The sequence below is a fragment of the Alexandromys fortis genome, unplaced genomic scaffold (genome assembly GCF_014885135.2).
Source record: "Alexandromys fortis isolate MF-2015 unplaced genomic scaffold, M_Fortis_MF-2015_v1.1 scaffold_26, whole genome shotgun sequence".
Taxonomy (NCBI): domain Eukaryota; kingdom Metazoa; phylum Chordata; class Mammalia; order Rodentia; family Cricetidae; genus Alexandromys; species Alexandromys fortis.
The window spans coordinates 2,747,198-2,772,428 of NW_026067894.1; the positions used below are offsets into that span (position 1 = coordinate 2,747,198).

At 48.5% G+C, this 25,231-nt stretch overlaps 1 protein-coding gene across 2 annotated transcripts in view; it reads right to left on the reverse strand.

The window, feature by feature from the left end:
• Capzb (capping actin protein of muscle Z-line subunit beta) overlaps positions 1–25,231 on the reverse strand; it is a 106,995-nt gene that overhangs the window by 49,452 nt on the left and 32,312 nt on the right. For both annotated transcript variants that reach the window (XM_050153009.1, XM_050153020.1), the window contains exon 2: positions 8,129–8,218. In XM_050153009.1, the coding sequence (XP_050008966.1) occupies positions 8,129–8,218 (90 nt within the window). The remainder of the gene's footprint in view (positions 1–8,128; positions 8,219–25,231) is intronic.

Here is a 25,231-nt window from a genome sequence, read left to right on the forward strand (position 1 = left end):
GGCTGGCCGCACGGAACTCACTCTGTTGACTAGGCTGGCCTCAAACTCACAGAGATCCACTTGCGTCTGCCTCCCAAGTGCTGAGATAGAGTGTACCACTGTGTCTGGCCCCTTCATCTCCTTTTATTTTTTTATTTTATTTTTTTTTGTTATTTTTATACATTTTGTTGCTATTTATTGAGCCCTACATTTTTCTCTGCTCTCCTTCCTGCCTCTCCCCTCCCCCCTTCAATCCTCCCCCAAGGTCTCCCCCCCCCATGCTCCCAATTTACTCAGGAGATCTTGTCTTTTTCTACTTTCTACTTCTCATGTAGATTCTATCTATTCTATCTATGTAAGTCTCTCTTGGTGTCCTCATTGTTGTTTAAGTTCTATGGAATTGTGGTTTGTAGGCTGGCTTTCTTTGCTTTATGTTTAAAAACCACTTATGAGTGAATACATGTGATAACTGTCTGGTCCGGGTTACCTCACTCAAAATAATGTTTTCTAGCTCCACCCATTTTCCTGCAAAATTCAAGCTGCCGTTATTTTTTTCTGCTGAGTAGTAATCCATTATGTAAATGGATTTCCTTACTTTCCACATTTTCCTTATCCATTCTTCAGTTGAGGGGCATTTAGGTTGTTTCCAGGTTCTGGCTATGACAAACACAGCTGCTATGAACACAGTTGAGCACATGTCCTTGTGGCACGATTGAGCTTCCTTTGGATATATACCCAAAAGTGGTATTACTGGGTCTTGAGGAAGGTTGTTTCCTAATTTTCTGAGAAATCGCCACACTGATATCCAAAGGGGTTGTACCAGCTTGCATTCCCACCAGCAATGCAGAAGTGTTCCCTTTTCCCCACAACCTCTTCAGCATAAGTTGTCATCAGTGTTTTTGATCTTGGCCATTCTTACAGGTGTAAGATGGAATCTCAGAGTTGTTTTGATTTGCATTTCTCTGATGACTAAGGATGTTGAACATTTCCTTAAGTGTCTTTCAGCCATTTTAGATTCCTCTGTTGAGATTTCTCTGTTTAGGTCTGTACTCCATTTTTTTTTTTTATTGGATTATGTCTTTTGATGAACAATTTCTTGAGTTCTTTGTATATTTTGGAGATCAGACCTCTGTCTAATGTGGGGTTAGTGAAGATCTTTTCCCATTGTGTAGGCTGTTGTTTTGTCGTGTTGACCGTGTCCTTTGCTTTACAGAAGCTTTTCAGTCCCATTTATTACTTGTTTCTCTCAGTGTTTGTGCTGCTGGGGTTCTATTTAGGAAGTGGTTCCCTGTGCCAATGTGTTCAAGTGTATATCCCACTTTCTCTTCTATAAGGTTCAGTGTGGCTGGCTTTATGTTGAGGTCTTTGATCCATTTGGACTTGAGTTTTGTGCATGGTGATAGATATGGGTCTATTTTCATTCTTCTACATGTTGATATCCAGTTATGCTAGCACCACTTGTTAAATATGTTTTCTTTCTCTTTTTTTTGATATTTTTTGTTTCTTTATCAAAGATCAGGTGTTCGAAGATGTGTGGATTGATATCCGGGTCTTCTATTCAGTTCCATTGGTCCTCCTTTCTATTCTTATGCCAATACCAAGCTGTTTTCAGTACTGTAGCTCTGTAGTAGAGTTTGAAGTCAGGGAACGTGATGCCTCTAGAAGTTCTTTTATTGTACAGGATTGTTTTGGCTATCCTGGGTTTTTTGCTTTTCCTCATCTTCTTTTTAAATGGGAAGGAATGAAGGATTTCCCCTCTGGATGCACTAGGACTCATCAAACCGAAAATCAGTTCATGTTTACAGGAGAGCAAGCAAATGAGGGTCCCTGGAAAGCCCCTCTTTCTCAGAGCAAATCAGACCATTTCTTCCTGACTTGGTGGCCACCCACTATACCCTAACACAAACAGAAGTGTCAGGGTCCTTGCATCAACAACAGGCTGGAGTCATGACAACAGGCCATTATCTTGTAGTGAGTGGTGCTGGCAGGTGACAGAAGGCCACCTCAGACTCCAAGGCCAAGGGTCAGCTTGCCTGTTTGACTCAGAAACTGGCATAAAAAGGCTCCCCACTACCCTCCAAGCATGCGTTCATGAAAGTACTGTTGGAGACCTTTAGCTAGAATGCTTTCCCTTAGAATGAGGACTGCAAATGCAGGGCCACCCACAGGAAGCTCAGACATCAATACAACGGAACCTGATGGGGTTCCCATCCTTGCTGTAGCCCCAGAACAGACTGTAGAGAAAACCTAGTTAACTCCAGGATGGACGGAAGGCAGAAGCCAAGTTCCCCCACCTGGGTATTGACATCCAGGGAATGTTCAGGGTCAAAAGAGACCTTCTGACTATTGTAAAGCAATGCCCCCCTCAAACAAGCCAACTACCAGGTTGGCACAGTAAACCTCGGGAAGAACAAGACTTTGATGGAGAGAAAAAATGTAGTTTTTCTATTAAGATGAGTTGCATGTGAGCATGATATGAACTAGAACACATTCTTTTAAAAAGATAAAATCAAAGTGTTCTCTTTGAGACAAGTGTTTTCGATCTGTGCCTCCCAAAGCAAACATGAATCTGTTCTCTGTACTGTCAGGGATACTTGGGGAGAAAGGAGACTGAGCTGTAGTCAAATAGAAGCTATTTCAAAGGTAGTGGGCAATGGGGGCAATGGAGGGTGGGGCACACAGATGAGAAGCTGGCACAGTGTCATCTGGGAGACAGACACAACTGTTACAGCCTTTACCTTCACAGGTAGGTACGCCTGCTGTGTATCTTGCTTGATAGACAGTGAAGGCTGACCACAACCAGGTGTTCCTCCCAGAATGCCTCCCCACAAACACACCTGTAAGCTCTACTGAGCAAGGCCTTGTTACCAGCACCTACAAGAACACCCAGCACCTGGTCAACGGGGAATAGTAACACGGAGAGAATATTATGCCTGGCAGTCTCAACACTCATCCCCATGAACAGGTGAAGAAGCAGAGTTCCGGGAGACCCATGCTCTACAGTGATAAGTGTGTGGGTTCCTGTAGAAGGGAGAGCCAAGGAATAAGAGCTGCACTCCTTCCAGGGCACAGGCTGAACTCACTGCTAGTATCACCATCATTAATGACCCAAGGTGTAAACCTCCCACCTACCTGTGCTGAGACCCCCATCACACAAGAGGATATATTTCATATTGCCTTTGAAATAAAGGAGGGAAAATATCTGCCTAGACCAGTGGTTCTCAACCTGGGGGTCGAATGGCCCTTTCACAAGGGTATGAAGGAGCAATGAAAATAATTGATGGCTGGGAGTCACCACAACATGAGGAAATGTGTTAAAGGGTCGCAGCATTAGGGATGTTGAGACCCACTGGCCTAGACTGTCTAAAAGATGGTGACGAAGGCAAAGAGCAGAGAGCATGGTAAAGCAGCAGACCATAGACCTTTAGAATTTCAAGGGCATGGTTGGCCTCTGGGGGTCCCTGGACCAAGCACAGCTCCATCACCCAGGGACAGAGTGAGTTCCATGCCCCATTCCTCACTGCTGATACTGGAAACGTAGTTTCCAGATTATTTAAGACTAAGTGCAAAGTAGCCATGCTTGGCATTTACCAGCTCATCTGCTGATCAACACACTGGTGAGCTTTAACTACAGCATCAAGCGTAATTCTCTCACTAGTGACAAAGGGGACCTGGCACACAAGATACTTGGGGCGGAAGGTTCTTAGCCTCCTTCACCACAGCCTCCCGCCCGCACACACAGATGTTCTCTGGTAGCCCAAAGGCGTAATCATACCTGGCCATTCTGACCAGTCCTATCCCATCATGCCCCTGTAGATCTCATGCCACCTGGACAATTTCTGGGATCAGTTCCAAGTGCAGTTATTGCTGGGGCTGGAGCGGAATCCCCCGTCTCCCTTACCTGCACCATGGCCCTTTCTATTTCTGGAGGATAACCAGCCAACCTATTGCTGTAAGGAGGAATATACTGGAACAAACTTAGGTTGTCAACATGCTGGTGAAGTATCAGGACTCCTGCTCTACCTGTCCCCTAGGCCTGACCAGGGTAGCCAGCAGCTCTCCCAACTCGAAGTCTTCCCTCTGTTTGAGGGAGTCTGTGGACACCCAAGAAGGAAATCTCTGGGTTACTACAGGAAGAAAGAAACAAAACAAAATAAACCCCCCCCCCAAACAAAACCACAGCGACTGCTGTTTGCAGGGCTCACCTCCGGGCCTAGAAAAACAGATCTGTGGCTATTTTTGGTGTGGTCCTCAAAAGGCAAAGGACGGATGGCCTGGTGGGTGCCAATCTGCAAAACCAAACTCCTTCCTCAGCTCAGTGCTCAAAATATACCCAGCAGAGAGGCCAGTGCGCAGAGAGAGGCCACAGGTCAAAGGAGAACCTTGCTGTCACATGATCCCTGGCCCACAGGGCTGCAGGTGTTGCTGAAACAGCTTAGCAACCAATTGCGGCCAGCGTCCCTCTAGCACAACGGAATTAGTATGTAATAAAACCATAGTCCGGCCATCTGCAAAGGATGGTCACTTCCCTGCGCCAGAATCCCAAGACAGCAAAGGCTGTGGTGCTGGGAAGAAGGAAGAGTGCCGACTCAGCAGGGCAAACTGGGCTCTCGTGACTTGGCTGCCAAGCACAAGGTACATTTTGACGCTACCCATAACTGGACCTTCTGTGGATCGGACAGAGTCCCTTGCAGCAGGCTGGCTCTGACATGTAAATAGGAGCACTGAGGGGAACAGAGGCAAACCCCAATGTCTCCATCAGTCTCAAGACTGGAGCTGTCCCCCCAGAACAGCTCTCTCCCTCCCTGGCTTGAGCAGGTGAGCACACAGGAAGGCTGTAGCCCCTCTAAAGTCTCCAGACTCCAGACAAGGGAAATGTAGCTGGAGGCAGCTTGAGTTCTATGAATTACAGCCATGGGGAGAAACTTCAAGTGCATGGGACTTCGGAACCACAACTACGACACAGAACAAGCCCTGAAGAATGAGAGGACTCTGCAGATTTAGTTTAAGAGAAAAAAAAAAAGTCATCTCTAAGCACTACAGGAGAAACCCACAATGAGAAAAGAGATGTACTGAAAATGAGTTCTGCAGTCAATCACAGGATCCAACAGAAGCGCAGCCCAAGTGCTCCATACACATGTACTGCAAACACGGGGACTCTGCAGCCAGGCCGTCACTCACATATGGCTTCTGCAGCGTGCTGGTGTGGCTTTAATGAGCCATGCTTCACTAGACCCTAAGCTATTGAGAAGTCACGCCTCATTTCTATCTTGTCATCCATCATGCTTCAATTAAAAAATTAATAAGCATCCCAAATCCCCAACCCACTCTCTGATAGGGGTGTGCTGTCCAGACTGGAGGTGGATGACCCCAAGGCTGGATTCGCACAAGCCGGCCCTTTCAAGGCACCCCATGAAGCTATGGAAGCTATTCCTGAAAGACCTGGCTCTAAGAAGGGAATTCCTTCATGCCCCATATAATTACTTTTAAAGTACGGCAACTTAAAATATACCTAGGCATGGTAACTTGTGCCTTTGATCCCAGTATCAGGGGAGCTGATGCAGAAAGATGTCAAATTCAAAGTCAACCTAGGATAGTTAGTTAGACCTTGTCCCAAAAAACAAGCAATAACAAGAAAAATGAACATTCCTATGTCCTAACATTACTAGTGAATCAAGTTATTTAACATGTTCTCTACACACAGGTAAAGCCGACACACCATGGTCAGCCTCTTGCGGGGTCAAAGGTGACCAAAGATTAAGTGCAGAGCAGCAGAGACCTGAGCTCCTGATGCCACTTGGCCACACCACCCTCCTAACAGCCTCATTTCTCAAAAGGTAGGTTGGGCATGTGATCTTCAAAAGGTTATTATAAAAAAAAATCAAACAGAAACAATGGAAATTTTGTGCTCAGACATAGGCATGCAATGGTATGCAAGGTTTCCATTACTGTGACCAAATTCCCACCACAACTTAAAGGGAGGTCATGTTTCTTCTGGCTTGTGGCTTGAGAGCTCTCTGTCCATGGGTGGTTGGCTCTGGTACTCCTGGGCCTGTGGGGAGGCTAAACATTGGAACATGAATAGTGGACTGTGGCTGCTCACCTTATGCTAACCATGAACAAAGGAAGAGGGGCTAGGATCTCAGCACTTCCTTCATGTCTTACACATAGGACTAACTTCCTTCCACTAGGCCCTGCCTCCTGAAGGTTCCTGAAGGTCTCCCAACAGGACCATGAGAGGGGGCCAAGTTTTACATGTGTGTGAATCTTTGAGATCAAACCCTAAGTGTTGGGCATAGTTAACTGTTAGTTAGCTCCTACCCCCATGGCTGGTATCTCCACCCCTACCCTTCCTTCTCTTGTACAGTTCTTGTAGAAGACAGGGTGGGAAAGGAAAGTGCAGCCAGGTGCCATGACAGATGCAGTTTGTGGCACTCCACCCTGAGTCTCTGCAGCCTGCACAGGCGACCTGAGGCAGAACACCCTGACCCAGCATTTGGGGTGAAGCAGCTCACAGCCTCTCCTTCCCTCCTGGACCTGAGGGAAACTGGCAACTGCCACAAAGCAATTAAGCTACACACATCTCAGAGATGAGTGGTGAGGGTCCCAGGGGAAAGCAGCAGCTGTAATACAATGCTTCAGTCGCCATAAGAACAAAACAGACACTAAGAGTCGGCAGAGAAATAGGTATTCGTCCTCCTGGGCTTCTGAGTTAGGGGGGTTTCAAAACTACAGTAATAACTAAGTTGGCCAACTGAGTTGAACTTCAGCTAAGCACACTTTCACAGAGTTTAAAGGACAATTCCCGAAGCTGAGCAGACTGGGGACCCGATCACACCTCCAACACTGCCCTGCCTTGTCCACACAGGGTCAGCCAGAGACTGCTAAAGAGAAGGCCAGACTTCCCAGACTGCACTTGGCAGCGCTGTCTCATAGGACGGACGGCTGAGGGCTAAATAATTTAAGGTCACACACAGAGGCAGGGGATACCCTGAAGGCAACATCTGAAGTGGTGGATGGGACAAGTCTCTGCGGACAATGTACTGCGGGCATACATTTATAGTTTATGTGTGCATGAGCATACGTGTGTGTGTGTGTGTGTCTGTGCGCGTGTGTGTGTGTATACACACCCTGAGACTCTCTCCTTCACACGCCCCTTCTCTTCAAGTCCAGCACGAGGCACCTGGGGCTAGCTTCCTCACAGGGCCACCAACCTCCTGAAACCACTCCCGTCTCATGTCCCGAACAGTCTGCAATTCCTGCTCACAACTCCTTCCACTGCTCCCTGCTTGTCTCACACACCTGCTCGCAGCTGGAGCAGCCGGCCCTATAAACAGAGATGGCCGCACTGGGGACCGGCCAGGCTGCTACGAGAGCTTCATCGGGGATTGATGGTGATTTCCTACTATCGCATTGTTTTCCTGGTGAAAGCATTCCAGGTCCCAACAACAGAATAAAAGTAAATCACCAAAGCAGATGAATGGTCGAAAACCCCCACTTTAAATGATGCCTCACTGCTCCACATCCAGGGAGACATGGGACACAATGGGAAAAACAGACTTGTTCCAGAACCCCATTAAATCATCTATGTGAGCTGGAAGGCCTCCTGGGAGCTGATTTCAATTACTCTGTGGTACAGTGTTGAGTATTTTGTATTTCTAAGCACTACCTCAGTGTCCGCTCATCCAAGGCATCATTTGAAAACCAATTATTTCATATGTTTAAAAAAAGCCCTTTAAAAATGACTGAATACTTTAAAAAATACATGTTAAAACTTTTTGCTGTTAAGCTTTTTAGGCTAAAAAGGACACTGCTGGTACAGGGCTGGCTGAGGAAGCTCACCTGCAGAGGTGTGGCCTACATGAACATGTAAGCCTCTAGAAATGCTAAACACAGTAACTGGGGGAAGGGGTCATAATTCACTTTACAACCAATGTTTATCCTGGACTTTATCAATATGGATGGGCTCAGAGAAAAGACCACCATATGAAACTCATCTTCTCTCTGTTGGGAGGAATCTCAGAGCCCAGTGGTGGAGTCTGGCTTGGGAGAAGAGGTTTCCTGTGTTTTGAATTCCACACAAAGAGCAGCACAGAAGAAAGCAACTGCGCCATGCCCTCGAGTGAAACCATATGAAGAAGGTACGCACCAGGTCGATCAGGTCACTGAGGTTTTTCTCGATCTGCTGTGGAGGCAGGCGCCTCATTAGGTCCAAGGCACAGTCCAGCTGCTGATCGCTCTGTGGAGGAACAAAGAAAAGCATCTAAGTCACTCCCGCCAAAAAGGCATTCGTTCCTTCTGACGCTGCTTCCTCAGGCTACTCTGAGACCCACAGAGCCTGCAGGCCTCTGCCAGGCCTGTGATGAGTCTGCAGCCCAGAGGGATGCCATGCAGACAGGCTGCCCCCTTTCTGTGTGTCACCCTGAAATGGGAGAGAGCAAGATGGAGAGTCCTCCAAGCCCCTCAGCACTTCTCTGCAGCAGAGCTGGCAGCTACAGGTGCTAACTCCCTCTGGGTCTACAGTGAGCAGGCTCTTGGAGAAAGGTAGGGTCATCTCTGCTCTGAGCCAGAGATGAATACCATCACGTGACACTGCCAGGCCAGGCGCCCAGACAAACCCCACATCAGAAAGAAAGAAGAGAAGAACCAGGGCCAAGGTGTGCACTGGGATTACAAGCTCATCAGTCTGTCAGTCAGTCAGCAAGGCCTAGGAAGTTTCCCGAGCCCCTGCAACCAGTCTAAGGCTGAAGCACCAAACAGATGAGCTCTGTGGCAGGATGGCTGAGAGGGAAAGCACCTGTCACCAAGTGTGGCAACCAAGTTTAATCCCGGGGGCTGACACAGAGGAAGGGAAGGGCTGACTGCCCACAGGTTGTCCTAACTTCCAAAAGTGTACCTTGGCACATGCACACGTGTACAAACACAAGAAAAATGAACTAATTTTAAAAAGGGCTCACTCTAGCCAATAAAATAAAATATAATAAATTGTGCCACCTGCTGCCTTGGGGTACTGGAGGGTGAAACCCACTCTCGCTCACTGAGCCCCTTTCCAAAGTTTCACACAGGTGCTGTTTAATACTTCCCTGATTAACAGTCACAAGGGCCACTGCGCATCACGCACCATAGAAATAATAAAGGGACAGGAGGTGGGAGAGAGAGAGAGACTGAGTGGGGCAAGACCAGTAAAGAGCAAGGGAACTTGGTGTACAGCGGGCTGCAGCACAGAGAACTAAGTTCCAGCACCTTGGAACTAAGAGCGGAAGGTGTGCTGAGAGAATGACGAGGACCGGGAAGGGTAGGGGAGAAGAGTGGGGGTGGGACAATCTGCGGGCTGGCAGCCATGGAAGTCCCCAGAGCCAAGAAGAGATTTTGATTCCTATCTAATGCCTGTTCTGGTTCAGTTCACCTCAGGACTTCTGAAGGCCCTAACGAGCCAGTAGAAGAGTCTCATAAAACACACAGAATCCTTACAACGCCACATTTGGCTGTAATGAGCCACAACCTTCGAGGACTGTTGCCATCTACACTCTACTAACCACAGCAAGCAGAGGCCCACTTTGTATCCACCAGACACGGCACACTGCTAAATGGAGCCAATTTTATTTTCACATATACATACGTGGCAGATTGTTTAAAAAAAAAAGTCTGTCCCTTGCTCGAGATGGTTACACATGTTCATTTATTCTTAGAGAACAAACTCTAAAGAAAGGAAAACAAGGTACTCCCAACCCCTGCTGCTGCTCTGTTTAACGAGGCATTCGGCAGTCATGAAGTTATTACTTGTGCCATCCACTTTTAGGCAAGGTATGTCGCCAAGGCCACAGGGACATGGATTTCTCTCACAGGCACAAGAAGCTACTGTAATATGTCAGGACACAGCAGAGGTGAGCTGATTAACTCCACTTCCTGAGTCTGTTCCCCCATCAACTTGGAACCTTGGGCCAGGCAGTGGTGGCGCCCGCCTTTACTCTCAGCACTCAGGAGGCAGAGGCCAGTCTGATCTACAGAGTGAGCTCCAGGACAGGCTCCATAGCTACAGAGAAACCCTGTCTCGAAAAAACAACAACAACAAAAAAGCAAACTTGGAACCTTGGACCAGTTTCTTCACCTCCACCAGCCTCTATGTGTGCATGAGATGGGGACAGTCATGGTACGGTGACTTGGATAGTAATGCATATGGGATGTCAGCACACAGCAGCAGTATGCAATACCTGGAGCATCTTTTATAAATATCACTCAGTCCTCACATATGTAAAACCTTGATCTAAGGGGCTGGAGAGACAGCCTAGAGGTTAAGAGCATGTGTTGTTCTTCCAAAGACCAAAGTTCGATTCCCAGCACTCACACCAGGTGGCTCACAACTACTTACAACTACAGCTCCAGGGGGACCCTCTACACTTCTAGCTTCCGGGGGTTCTCTCGCTCTCTCACAAGATATCACTATTTTAATTATTTTATAATACCCCTCCCGTCTTACTGCTGCCGCCAACTAAACAATGTGTTCAATCCCATTTTGCCTGCAGAGAAATGAAACCCCAGGAGTGGGACATGTGCTCAGCTGGTAGAATGCTTGCCTAGCATGTGCATGGCCCTGGCTTCCATCCAGCATAAACTGAGCATGGTGGTACATGTCTGCAATTCTAGCACTTGGGAGGCAGACAGGAGGCTTACAAATTCCAAGTTGCCCACGCCTATATAGTAAACTCAAGACTAGACTGGAACAGGCGAGACCCTGACTCTAAATAAGGGGCTAGACATGTGCTGGAGAGATGGCTCAGTGGCTATGAGTCCATAATGCTCTTGCAAAGGACCTGAGCTCCGTTCCTCGCACCTCTATCAGGAGGCTCATAAATGCCTATGACTCCAGTTCCACAGTATCAGACACTTCTGGCCTCTGTGCATGCACAGCCAAACACATTCATTCTCGCACAGACTTAAACACAGCAATTTTTAAAGAAAGAATAGAAACTCTAAATGATTCCATTAAAGCTAGCGTTTCTCACTCAGAGATGATTTCTGCAGGACTTGCCATGTCCGCACGTAAACCCACCTGTTCTAGGAGATGCTGAGAGACAGACACATAAGAACACTTTTGCCTGTCGCAAAGGATAGAGATGCTGCCAGCATTCAATGACGAGGGGTCAGGGATGCCACTGAACTCCTCACAATGCAAAGGACAGCCTCCCTAACAGTCAGTTTTTGTTTTTATGTTTTGTTTGCGGGGGGCGGGGGGGAAGGTTGGAGAAAGGGGAGCTTGCCCCTAATACCTGGTCATAGCAAAGACCCTCTTCAAAAAAACCTGGCAACCACTCAGGCCCTAAAAACTAGGGTTCTAGAAAACAGACATTAGCAATCTTCCTCAGAATTCAAAAGAAAATGCCTATATACTTAAGCTGAGCTAACTTGCAACTATAACCCCTACACACTGGAACTTTGTGGGGGTTCTGAATAACAGAAACTTGACCTGTGAAGGTCAGAATGGGAGAGTGCCATTCTGACTCTGGGCACCCCCAGAATCCCAGCGTGCCATTCCTCCTCACCCCAAGAGGCTTCTGCAGAAGGCCTCCCTTCCAGCCCTCCAGACTGCACCCGCTGGCAGGGCACCCCACTGGCAGGGCACCACTCCTGCCCCGCCAGCCAGGGGGACTCTGTACTCGTCCCCAGTCATCTTAATTGGAAATGTTTCACAACAAATTTCTGGGGCTAAGGATGTTTAACTCTCATTAGGGTAGGAAATGACTAAATGCTTCCCATAAGTGAAGCAACATGGGAAAGCCTACTGACAGCCCGTAAAATGTTAAAATTGGAGTGGATGAAGCCACTCACCAGAGCTGTCCCAAGTCTAAGGGGTCCAAAGGGAAAGAAAACAGCACCAAGAACATGAAGAAAACAGATTATGGTAAGGGCGTCCCCAGCGGACAACCCAGGAGATGCCCCCATTTTCATAAGGTCCAGAAAGGTCCATTCCTTTCATAAGGTGTGAGAGAACATGTCTGTTATACATGGGTGCCTATGCACCCTAAACTAATGCAGCAGCCCGGGGAATGATGAATACAGGCTTTGTAAGTGAGGGAAAGTCACACAGCTACCAGAGATAGGGGATGACCTTGTCCAGGTATTACAAGTCATGCTGTGACACTTCAAACTTTGCTCATTTGTGGAGTCAGCAGACAAATACCTAAGGATATATTTTTTAAATATTTATTTTATGTATATGAATGTATTGCTTGCATGTCCATGCTCCCTGCACATGCTTGGTGTCAATGAAGGTCAGAAGAGGGCATCAGACCCCACAGAACTGGAGTTACAGACAGCTGTGGGTCACCATGTGCATGTTGGCAATCGAACCTGGGTCCTCTGAAGAGTGACAAGTGCTCATAACCACAGCAGCACCTCCAGCCTCCTAAATAAAGTACTAGGAGGAAATACCCAGGAGCAAGTGAAGATGAGGTACAGCAGAGGAGAACATCTTTCTTGTGGCTAGGTTGTCCGTGATGCCTCCTAAACGGATCCTGCTCCTCCTTCCTCATTCTAAATGGAGATGCACGGCTGGGTCCCTCTCTTCTGCCGGTCTATAAAATCATCATTCTGGATTTACAATTCAACAACTACGCATTGAGTGCCAACCTTGGGCCAGGCCCTGAACTTGGCCTGATGCATGAGATTTAGTCCCAACTACAGAACTGTTCAAACAGCCACCGTGCTGTGGATGTGCATGTGGAAGGGACATAGAAGACATGGGCATAGCAAAACAGCGATTTACCTGTTCCTGGCCCATCTTCTCAGGCTGTCCTTCCTCAGTTACTTCCCTTTTTGCAACCTGCAACCCCTTGACTAAAATGGCTTCTCCCAAATGCCCTCCTTCAGAAAGCAAGCCTTCTGGGCTCTCCCTCCCAGAGCACTGGTGGTTATGGGATGGGATGAAAAGGAAGCAGCCCAAGAAAGGCCATTTCACCTCACCTTCCACGACTCTCTGCCCATTCAATTACTCACTCAATAATTATTTATTGTTTCCTAGGAAACAGGCTCTGTTTTTGATGCTCAGAAGTGAACACAAAGTCCCTGGTCTTTACAGAGCTTACGGTGCAGTTTAAAAAAAAAAAAATCAGAATCAATTAGGAAAAAACCACCCGGGACAAGAGTTTGAGGGTAAAGAAGGACAAGGGCAGTGGCTTCTAAAGGACATCAGCTGAGGCAGGGAAGGTTTGGCTTTTGCTGGCTTTCACATGACTTAAAAAAAGTCACAAAACTGTCTAACTTGCCTGGCAACAAGTAAAATAACGTCCATATGGACAAGAACTAATAATCAAATAAAATACCACAAGCTAAGGTATCCGCCAGAGAGCACAGACACCAGAATGTCATCCAGTCTTCTGAAGACAGTCAAACCTGCCCTGCTAAGCACACACAGAGACAATTTCCCCGGGAAATCATCAACAAAGAAAGAGTATCAGCTCCTATGCAGGGACACCAAGAGCAGGCATGTCCCAGCCTGTGATAAGCCCGAGCTGAACACAGAGTACACACACTATCCCCGCACTGATAAAGCTGGACAAAGCCCACTAATAAGTCCAGAGGACTCCTAGGGACATGAGGGTGGGGTCTGTACCCCAGGCAGCTCCTGGGGGCCCTGCAGGGTCACAGTGTACTTCACCAGTACAAAAGGGAAGGGCTGATGAGACTCCTTCTGTCCTGAGAGCCAGCACAGCACAGGGAGGGGACGAGCTGCTGGGATCTGTGTGAGTGGTAACTGGGCCTTGTCATGAGTGACCTGGACTCGCTTACTCCCAAGTCACTCATAGCTTGCTTAGCCTGGGCCCTAGCTTCCAGCCTCATTTCTCCATTAGTGTTGCTTTCAAATCTGTCAGAGGGAAGCCTCGCATCTCTGTGCTATGTTCTCCGGATTCTTAACTCTAGAACCCACTGCTCTGTATAGGAGCTTCTGAAGAGTTCCACAGAGGAATAGTAACACACTGAGGAATATCACAAGAGACTAATTTTGCAAAATCAGCTATAACTAGGCACTCTATGCCCCCATACAACGTGCCTGGCCAACCTTCCTCTACTGTACCCACTCGTGTCCACACCCCTTTCTTCTTGGAAGTGGGGTGTGTCTATGCTGTTTTAGCAATCCTATAGCAAGACTAATGCTGAGTGGCTTCTGAGGATAGGGAAGACTGGCAGCTTCTCTTCCTGGGGGCCCTTTGAAAGAGACAGCCCCTAAGCTCCAGAGCTATTTCTGGCTCACTGTGACTATAACAATATAAATCCTTAGGCCAGAATGACCTGGCCAGGATGCCCCTGAGTCAATGACCCACAGAAACGGCCAGAGAAACTTTGGAGACACCAGGCCTTCGGTGATCTTTTTTGGATGGCAGTAGCAAGCAAAGCTTTTTGTGATGACCACTGGGCAGCAGTCTGACTAGAGATGAGCTTTGGGAAGAAAAGACTGGCAAAGGACCTTCTCCCCACCTATGCTCCAAAGGCTGCAGGGTTAAGGGGCAGAATTAAGAGACTGAGATGGTGTCTAGGAGACAGGAGGTAGGTGGAGAAGCTGAAGCTCAGAGTGCATCCTGTGGAAGCACAGTGTATCTAACTCCAGAGAGAAGCAGAAACTCACACTGGAGAGGGCAGATATGGACTAGAGGCCTCTGAATGTAAACAACCCTGGAAGCCTTGAAGTCTGCAGAGCTGGTGCCTCGGTTTACATTCCTGAGAGGTTTAGTGAACACTCACTTCATAGACAGCACAGGGGGAAGCTGCTGGCGCCTGGAGGCTGGGCTGACTTACCACAGACCGTCTCACTTGACCAGGACTGGCCTCGGATGGTCTTGTGACCCAGCAAGCAATTGTTTTAAAAACAGAATTTGTTTTCTGCTTTGGAACTTAGAACAGTTTGTGCTGGGGGCTATCTGGGAGAGAATCGAGGGCAAACTCAGCCTCTGTGTCAGGTCGCTCTAGAAAAATGCACATTTTGGTTTAATAAAATGAAAAGCAATTCTTCTATTGAATGACTGTCCCACACTGATGACAGTGATCCAGACACAAAGTATCCTTGGGATGGCCTTTGTTTCCCGGGGAACACCTTCTACCAAGGGGTCAAAGCAACACCTGGCTGGGAAGAGGGTACTCCCTGAAACGTTGGGGTCTACTGCACATTACCATGGCTGGCTCACTGAAACCTTTAAAATCGGACTAACACAAACATCATGTGACATGCAGGGGCCATTTAGCACTCTTCTGGATCATATGGATGGCCCTAGAAAATGGTAACATCTCAGGAAGAAAGGAGCTCAGGTCCCTGAACAGCCAGCCTGGCCTGTCAGCTTGACAGAAAAATTAACTATTTAAAGTGACCGGCAGGGTGGCAAAAGCAATGTCATTTTGATAGTGCATCCTTCCCACACTGCAGAACTCCCTGGGGCATAAAGACACGGTTGCTCTCCAGTACACACTCTGGGCACCCCAAGACCCATTCTTCCCAGCTTTCTAACTTGACACAGGCTTTCCATGTGGGCTGCCAAGAGTCTCTAGGAAGGAGGGTGTCGCTTAAGTTGCCAAGTCACTCAGCACCAACAAAGGAGGACAGGCTTGAAAGCAACATCCACCCTTACCCTGTGTGCCATGAAGCATGAGGACCAACAGCTCCCGATAGTTGCAGTGCAAAGGCCAACAGAAGGCCAAGGGCGGACAACGCCACAGCAGCTATCGAGAAGTCCTCCTTGGATCTGCTGCACTTTGCAGCCTAATTCCTGAAGCTTTCTGACCCATCAGTTTGTCCCACTGAGGTTGCAGCTGAGAACAGCTGCACTACTAAACCATTTCCCTACCTGCCAGGACTTACAAGCCCATCTGAGGTTATCAAAATTGGACCAGCATGACAGGCCTAGAAGAGTCCCAAGATGCCTAGACATCTGATCAAACAGTGGAAATTTCCAGGTGCTTCTCCCAGTATGTTTATTCCAATGGAAACTCACTAAGGGAACACAGGTTCCCCATCCAGTTCCACAGCCACCATGGATGGCCCTTCCCTTCCACTGTCCTTTAGGAACTGAGGCATTCGAAATCACACACTCAGGAGCTGGAGTTGTGCTCCTATTTGCAGTCGCAGCCTCCCCTGCAGAACTCTAGGTAGGTTCTTCGTGGAGATTAGAATTCACTCTACAAACCTAGGGGAAAGGCAGAGTTCTCTGAAAGGAACAGGTCCCAAGCTCTCGGGAGGGAGAGCTGCGTTGGCACCTTTTGACACTGGTAGACCCACACTCAGCAAGCAGGTCTACTTTTGGGCTCTTCTGGGCATCTGTGGAAGGCAGATACCCTTATTTTCTGTATCCTCCACTTTTCAACACACAGACGGTGACCACCTATCAAACCCACACATATGTCCTGTGTGCTAAAACTCAACTCCCAACCAGTACTTCTACAGGCGGTGGCTGCCTGAATCTCTCACAGGAGCAGTTCACTCACCTGCCCAGGCTTGAAAAACTGATGGGTGTCTCAGAAACCTGCCAAGGGAGGCAACCTGTGGCCCAGGTTGATCTGTAACTCAGCAGACTGGCCACGCAACAGCAAGTGAACCAGGACCCAAACACAAACCCTTCATTCCACACACTTGTGCTTTCTACCTGCTCAGAGCTTAACCGTAAGCAGAAACTTGAGAATGAAGCTCAGCTTGCCTCCTCCCCCAGTAGAATGTCGGAAGTTCTGTATCAGGGGACTAAACTATGACAGTATTAAAAGGTCCTGGGTGCCCTGGGTTCCCTGGAAGGAAGAGGACAAACGACTTAGGCCACTCTAGGTTTTTGGGTGAAGTGCTCATCGTTAAGAACATTCAACGTGCAAAGCAGCAGAGCATGTGCTGCCGAGCCACTGGTGACCAGACCTGTGTCCTGGGGAGGATGGCACCAGTTTCACAGGCAAGCAAAGGGAGTCAGGAAGCTCAGGCCACCTGCCCTGGAGCCAGAGCACTACGACACGACTGACCTCCATTCCTGAAACATTCTACACAGGCCGCTAACCAACAGGCCCCACTCGAACACCAACTTCCAGGAATAGCCTGCTGGCTCAGAATCAATCAGCAATAGCGAGAGTCTTCTCAGGCCGTGCAGGGCTGGGGCAGGCAGTCCTACCACCGATCTGTCTCCTTGGATTACAACCGGAGTCTCACACACACACTGCTACTGACAGGTGATTTCTGGAAAACACTAGAGCCTTCTGGAGACAGTTTCTCTGGTTGATGGTTTCCTGGCCCCTGCAGAAGAGTCCACAGGGCGCCATCACCTATGGTCTGCTCATTAATGGCTCGCAGATGTCTACAGCTGCCGCCTCTGCACGATCCTGGCTGGTTTCGTATAACCAGCGACTAATCCTCCACTTTGTCAACTGGCAGCTAGACACATAATTAGGGGCAATCCTAAGACTTCTTCAATAAATGGCATGTGTGCTGTCCATATCCACCTCAATGGCACCGGAAACACAAGAAGACTCTTCTCCAAAGCCAGACAATTAATCCAGAGTGTCCCTGTATTCCAAACAAAGAAGAAAGCTGTTTGGAAAACAGTGGGCGTGCACTGGCCAAGAGAAGTGGGTTCCTTTTGTAGCAGGGGCAGCCAACTGACAACCTTCTCCTAAACATATTTACAAGGTAGCCTGGATGCAATCTGCAATATCTGGACATGGGTTTGCCCCCAAAAAGCATCTGTACAGCTTTCAGAGGCTGGGAAGGGAGTATGACAAATCAGGTCCAATCAGCCAATAGCACAAACAGAAAGGTCCCAGGGCAGTGATATGTAAAGAATGTGGGACGGGGCTGATTAAGTCTCCACCAACCCAAGCTAGAAGCAGGGCAGGGCTGTTTCTTGATTTAGGTCTAAAGGAAGGTTTAAAAGGAGCCCGATACTTGGGCATCAAATAAGCATTGGGTGGGCTGGGGTGTTGCTTGACTAACACACATGAAGCCCCGGGTTCAAGCCGCAAAACACGCACACACACACACACACACACACACACAACAGCACACATCTGTTCTAAAACATATTTTAACTTTGAAATTCACCCACATGTACTGATCAGACCAAGGCCTAGCTACCACCTCCAGCACACCATTTCTTTGGGCAGGGTCATACCCAGCCCTCTTTACTAGCTATTCTGAGTGCCCAGCTAACAGCCACCCACTGGAGGTGCTGTGCTGTGGAAAACTGCACCTCTGCCCTTGAAGATTCCTATTTCCAGGCCATGTGTGACAAAATTCGGAAGGCTCTACCCAACTTCTGTGAACTGCTGTCTGCTTGTCCCAGCTCAAAGGCTAGCTACCACAAACCACAATGAACTGTCAGTCGTGGGTACAGTACAGGAGACTGTAATAGAATCCTACAAGGACCTGCCCACATCCCTCCACTGTTTAAAAGCTGCTCAGCTGACGGGAACCACAATGCACATCTTCCCAACATGTGACATGTTTGTCCTTTGTTTTGTTTTGTTTTAATTTTGTTTTCCAAGGCAGGGTTTCTTTATGCAACTCTGGCTGTCCCAGAACTTGCTCTGTAGACCTTGAACTCAGAGATCCGCCTGTCTCTGCCTCCAGAATGCTGGAATTAAAGGTGTGTACCACCACCACCAGGCATGCTTGCAAATTTAAACCAAGACCTGGTACTCCTCTCTTCCGGTTTACATCATGACCCACAGGGCAGGGAGATGCCAAAAGAAATGATACTTCCTGGCTCACTGCTCAAAAATGGGGCTGGCAGACACCTGGCAAATCTGGGGCTGGCAGACAGGACCTCAGAAGCAAGACAGAGGAGGGTGTCAAGTCTGCATCTGCCAAGCCCTAGCAGTAAGGGTCTGAACAAGTCCATCACCTTCCTGAGCCTTAATTTTTTTTCATCTGTTAAGTGGAAACAACCATAATCTTTCTCAGGCAGGGTTACTAGAAGCGCCTGTAAAGAAACTACAGTCTAAAACCATGTCCAGAAGAAGCAGGAATTACCAAGACCCTCATACTGATGATCTGGGTGCAGAGACCAGCTCCGATGTTCCTAAGTGGAATTCAAAGCCAGGCCTGCCTTCTACTTATCAGTTAACACGGCCTGAAGGCACACAAGTAGGCAGCCTCCAACAGGGGTCTGGAAAATCAATTTGGTCAAAAATCAGTCATTTTGGTTCTTCAGCTAGACCCAAGCAATCTCTACCAAGTGCCCAGCTATTCTTCCATCAACAGACATGGCTCTGGTAAACCCTTTACCAGCAAGCTACACCTGCAGAGGCCTGAAACCTTCCCACCCTCTATCCTCGAATGAATGCTGAGTGCAATGTCTCAAAGGAAGCTGTCAAGGGAAGTAGTCAAACACCCATGAATGGGCAGAAGGAATTAGAGAGGGAGGCACCAACAACCCCATTCTAAAATGTCCTGAGACCAGGAACTAGGCTCAACCCTGGGCAGTACCAGGCTATCAGACTACCATCTTAAGCAGCCCTGATGAGGTCAGGGCAGCTTCCACTAAGCCAAAGTGGCAGGCTCCACCTCATGGCCAAAACAGCAGCAAAAATATAGCTATAGCTTTGTAGGCATATGTGTAGGTACATGTGCACAAATGTACATACATGTGCAGGCCAGAGGACAACCTTTCTTATTATTTAGACAAGGCCTCTCACTGGCTTGGGACTTACTAAGTAGGCTATGGGGGCTAGCTAGCAAGCCCGAGGGCCCTGCCTGCCTTGTCCTCCTTGCTGGGATTGTAACACACAGCTGAGTGTTGACCCCTCAAAAAATGACAGTCTCATGGCTGCCTGTAAAGGTAAGAAATGCCACATGCCTCTGAGGCCAGGAGAGGGAGATGGAGGGAAGGACCAAGGTGCCACACTCTGATTACCTCTACACTGTAGATTCCTAACCTACAAATGACTACACACAACACCCCACCCAATCGGTGTTGGAATGATTTCCAAGAAAGGGAATACAGGGAGCTTCAACTGCTTCTGCCTCGTGGTCCTGTGAATGCTCGCGCTGCCTAGACACCACCTGCAGTGTGAGACTTGGCGTGAAGAAGGAGTCCTACACCAGGGGACAAATCACAGGGGCAGCTGGGTTCCTGTCATGGCACGATGTCCTAGGACTGTAGTGTTAGAAAGGCATCTATCTGGGGTTCCTCTACCCCCACCCCAGCACAGGGAAACCAGATAAACAGCTACCCAGAGGCCTCAGCAAAGCCAGCTTCAGAACTCGCTCACTCATGACACAGAGAGAAAACATCTTTGCTTCACTTTGCCAAGTTTTTCTGATAGTTAGCTCATAAATTCTGTGACCAAATAGAACAGGGCCAAGTTCAGGAAAGTGGAGGGGATGTTTGCTCAGCTTTCTGCTCAGTGATAGGTAGAGGGCAACTCACTTTCCCCTCCCGACCCTTGGCTCCCCAGAGAACAAGTGTTTGCATGGCTAATAAATGCTTGGCTTTCTGCAGAACCCAGACAGAATCCATCCATCCGAGTATTGTTGTTACCTCCCACTGCCTCCCCCGGCAGGAGAGGGACTGGGCACATGGCTCTGAGGTCACACTCCTCACTTAAAGGATCGTGGGAATGCTTATGGAAACCCTTGTCACAGCTCTGCCAGCTGGAATAACTGCTCGGGGAGAAGCTGGAGCACTGTGGAGTGCAGGCCCTGACATGACAGCAGCGGCCGCGGGCAGATGGTGCAGCTATCTCTAGTGACCCCACTGTACTCTGTAAACATGCACAGCTTGGGCTTCAGGAGCAACTCAGGCAGGAAAGGGGGTGGGGCCACTCCATGCACCTCAGCAATGTGATGCTCACCACAGCTTTGGGAAGGCAGATTGTAACGAGAAAATTCTATTAGGAAATGAAACAAAGGCAAAAAGGAGAGGGGGAAGTTTCCCAAGATGGCCCCCTAGGCTTCCCACCACTGATATCCCTTGCTTCTTATGTGGCAGGGGCGTGGTCGACCTATGTGTGTGCTCATGAGATTCTGCACAGGGCCTGAGGACCATGCCGGGGGCTGTGTCTGCACCTCTGCTCTGGAACTTAGGAGTGGCTCCAAGGAGAAGACAGAGGAGCTGACCCAGGCGTCCTCCACTGTCACCAGCAAGGTTTGCTCACTTTCTTCTGGTTTCTCTTGTGGCCTCTGGCTGAGGAATATGCCTTAGCTCATTCGCATAGGAAGATTAATTCCAGAGCAAGGGGCAGGAAGGAATCCGTTTCCAATCAATGATGGAAAACAGCTTTGCTCACGGCCGTATTTATTCCTGCATGAATTGTCTCCAAGACATCGCAAACTCAAGGAGGTATGGAGCATGGAGGTAGATCCTCAACAACGTCTGCCTGCCCCCAGGAGCCTGCTGGCTGGACAGAGCCTAAGGAAAGGCAGGAGACTGCAGGGCTATTTCAGCCCTATCACACATCCCATCATCACAGACACCCATTCTTGGAGAACACAGCCGTATACACTTGGAGTGCAATGGAAAGAGCCCACATCAAGTAGCAGGGATTTTGAGTTAAGATTTTCATTTCTTAGCCGGGCGGTGGTGGCGCACGCACACCTTTAATCCCAGCACTTGGGAGGCAGAGGCAGGAGGATCTCTGTGAGTTCGAGACCAGCCTGGTCTACAAGAGCTAGCTCCAGGACAGGCTCCAAAACCACAGAGAAACCCTGTCTCGAAAAACCAAAATAAATAAATAAATAAAAATAAAAATAATTTTTTTTTTCATTTCTTAAAATGCATCATAGACTCTTGGGGAAATTCAGTTGTTTCAGAGTCCCGGTACCTACACTACCCCACAGCACTGGGTACTCCAGTCTCTGCTGATGGCCACCTAGGGACCGTCCCTTCGTACAGGCAGCCTGTTCACAAAGCACTCCCACTGACAGTCCTTCTGTCTGCCAGACCCATGCCCAAGCTATCCCAGTTCTTTGCCACTCAGCATCCTCCAAAGACCTAAAGACCCGAAGCAGAGCTGCCACAACCTCCCTGCCAGCTGCTGTTCCCAGCTCCACTTGTCCCATACACAACATTCAGATCACTAATGGGGCGGCTCTGCCAGGGCTTATTGTGAGCCCTGTTCCTGACAGCTCTGGCCCTTAGAAGAGTGTGTGTGTGTGTCTACATGTGTGTGTACATGCGTGTGCTCAAAGAACTCAGAGAACCACCTCAAGTAATGGGTCCTCCCACCTTGTCCGACCTCTGTTTACCACTGCATACACCAGGTTAGCTGGCCTGCAAGCCTCTGGGGATTCTCGTCTTCACAGCCCATCTTATCCTATCTCACGCAGGTATCACAGATGTGTGCTACAAGGTCCAGTTGCGAGCGGTGTCCGGCATTCCAAGTCAAGTCCTCAGGACTGTGAGGCAAGAGCACCCTGCACTGTCTGCCCAGCCCATTTGCTTGGTTTTGAGAGCATCGGGTCCTAACACCCAGAACTGCTGCTGCAGCTCTTCCAGCTTCGTCCCCTTTTAGTCCAGACAGAAATCCAGACATTTGGGGGCGGGGAAGCAGGGGAGGGCAGGGGATGACAACAACTTTTCCCACCACTAAAGTGAAACATCCACGCATTACTGATGAGTCCAGTGAGCTGCCTAGAGAGTGGCTGGAGACAGACTCGTTCAGGAGGCACATTAATAAGAGATACCTTAGTAATCAATGGGCCCCCGGAAATGGATGCTGGTAGGGATGACGTGAAAACAATCGGCTCTTTATGGAGATTAAGCATTTCTCCTGAAATCCAACCCTCACAGCTCCCCCCACCCTTCTGTACAATGAAAAGGTGAACTTAAGTCCAGCCTAAGACCAACTGCTCAGAATGACAAGCCAGGATTCTCAGCAAGGGGCTGCCACCATGCTCGATGTGGGATCTGGGCCTCAACAAGCAACAGACCTGCCTGTTTTGCCTACCCAGCTCGAATCCCAACCAGAGCCTGCAGGGAAGAAACTTCCAGCACCCTGGTGGCCTGAGCACATCATGAATGAGCTCATTGGCTCGGGGGCTCTGCTTCCAAGTGAGGGTGGGGTATATACATGAGTGCTGCAGCCCAGCCTGGGGAAAGAAGAGGAGCCTCAGGGACAGACAGGGAAGAGGGCCTGTTGACAGGGTGAGGGCAGGGAGGGGGACACAGGATACAGATACAACTTCAGTCACTGAAAAACTACCACAGGAGATGGCAAAGTCATACATCTCCCCTCACTGCAGCACAGATGCCCAGTGGCTGTTGGCACTAGAACCATACAACTGCAGGGACCATAGGGTGGCAGCAGCAGTGCAGGCCTTTAATCCCAGCACCTGAGACGCAGAGGCAGGTGGGTCTCTGAGTTGAGGCCAGCCTGGTTTACAGAGTGAGTTCCAGAACGGCCAATACTCAAAACCCTGAGAAACCCTGTCTCAAAAACAAAAAGAAAAACAACCATTTTACCCATTTCCCAGGTGCCTTGGAAAAAACAAACAAAAACCAGAGGAGCCAAAACTAAACCATTTGGATGTAGCACTGAATGCTCTGAGCGCCGGGCACTGTGTTAGATATTTCAAAATGAGGAAATCAAACTGCAAAGGGCCAAATTGCTGTCTAGACAGCAAATACTGTGTCAGAGCACTGGCTCCTATGCCATCCTTTGCTCTATCCCAGAGCTTGGCCTCACGCAGTCACTTTTCTTTCCTCCTAATATCTTAGCCCCATGTAACAGAGCCACCTCCTGGGATCTGGAGCCAATTTGGATGTAAGCCATCTATTTTAAAGACTATAGGAAACTCAGGCACCCTATCTAGAAAGCAGTCTGCAACTAAGTTACAAATCGGGAAGAAAAACAACCTAAGGGTAAAGACACCAACCCTGACACTCAGCAATCATCAAGACAGTGTAAGGCTCAGACAGGACACATGCTCATTTCTGCCATATTCAACAGTCCAACACTGTCTCCAACAAGTGTGACAACATACGAAGACATACAACACACTGTAACCTGTGGTCATTAACAGGGAGTCTCCAAAGCTGTAGGATGATGCAGTTGTGAGAGGTGGAAAATTTAATAAGCGAGCTCTGCTAAAAATATGTTCGGAGAGGCTGGAGAGATGGATCAGTGGTTAAGAGCACTGCCTGCTCTTCCAAAGGTCCCGAGTTCAATTCCCAGCAACCACATGGTGGCTCACAACCATCTGTAATGAGGTCTGGTGCCCTCTTCTGGCCTGCAGGCATGCATCATGCAGACAGATTACTGTATACTTAATAAATAAAGAAATCTAAAAAAAAAAAAAATGCTCAGAGAACACTGGGGCAAAACAGAAAATGTAAAAGGTTTTATCCATAAAGGGGAATGCTAAGTGACACATTCCTCTCTCCCACCTCAAAATGGTAAAGTGATCCTCCTGCCTCGGCCTCCCAGTGCTGGAATTACAGGTATGCACCACCAAGCCCGGCAATTCTCTCTCTCTCTTTCACACAAACTCTTCCATTTACCATTTTTCCTGATTGTACGTTTGTATGTATGGTGTAATCTCTGTAAAAAGGTAAGGCATTGAAAAAAAAATGCAATGCTCCTCACCCCCCAAAGATCCCTTTACCCACATATCCCAAAGGGAATAGTTTGACAGCCTGGTCCCTGCTGCTTGCAAATGTTTCCTGGTACATATCATTTTCAGGATAAAGCAATTACTTTAGAGGCTAAGTATATGGCTCGGTGGTAGAGTATTTGCCTAGCATGCACAGAGTCCTAGGTTTAATTCTCAGCTCCACAGATGTAGTAGTTAGTAGTAGCTCTACTAACTACCTTAAAGAATAATCCATGCATCTACATATATGAAACGACCAGACATTGGCTGCCTGGGCAGGGTGGGAACGAAGGTGATTAGAAATGGTGCGAGGGCTCTTTCTGGGGCGAGGGAGTCATTCTAGAGTTGGTCTGTGGTTATGGTTACACAACCCTGCACCGTTACTAAAAATTTACAGAACTGAACACTGAACACTGGGAATTTTTATTTGCAAGAAAGAAAACAAAACCACAAATCCAAGACTAGAGACTTGGTAGCTTTGAGGGTGGAAGCCATGGCTTAGGGCTTTGTTACCAGAAGTCCAGGGCAAGAGTACGTGGTACAACATGGGGAAGCTTACCAGAGCCCCAGGTCAGCTCCAACTGGGTACATGCCTGGGGGCAGCTAGGCTCACAGCAGCTACCGGCTTCTGTGCAGACATGAGAGAGAGAGGAGAGAGAGAGAGAGAGAGAGAGAGAGAGAGAGAGAGAGAGAGAGAGAGAGAGA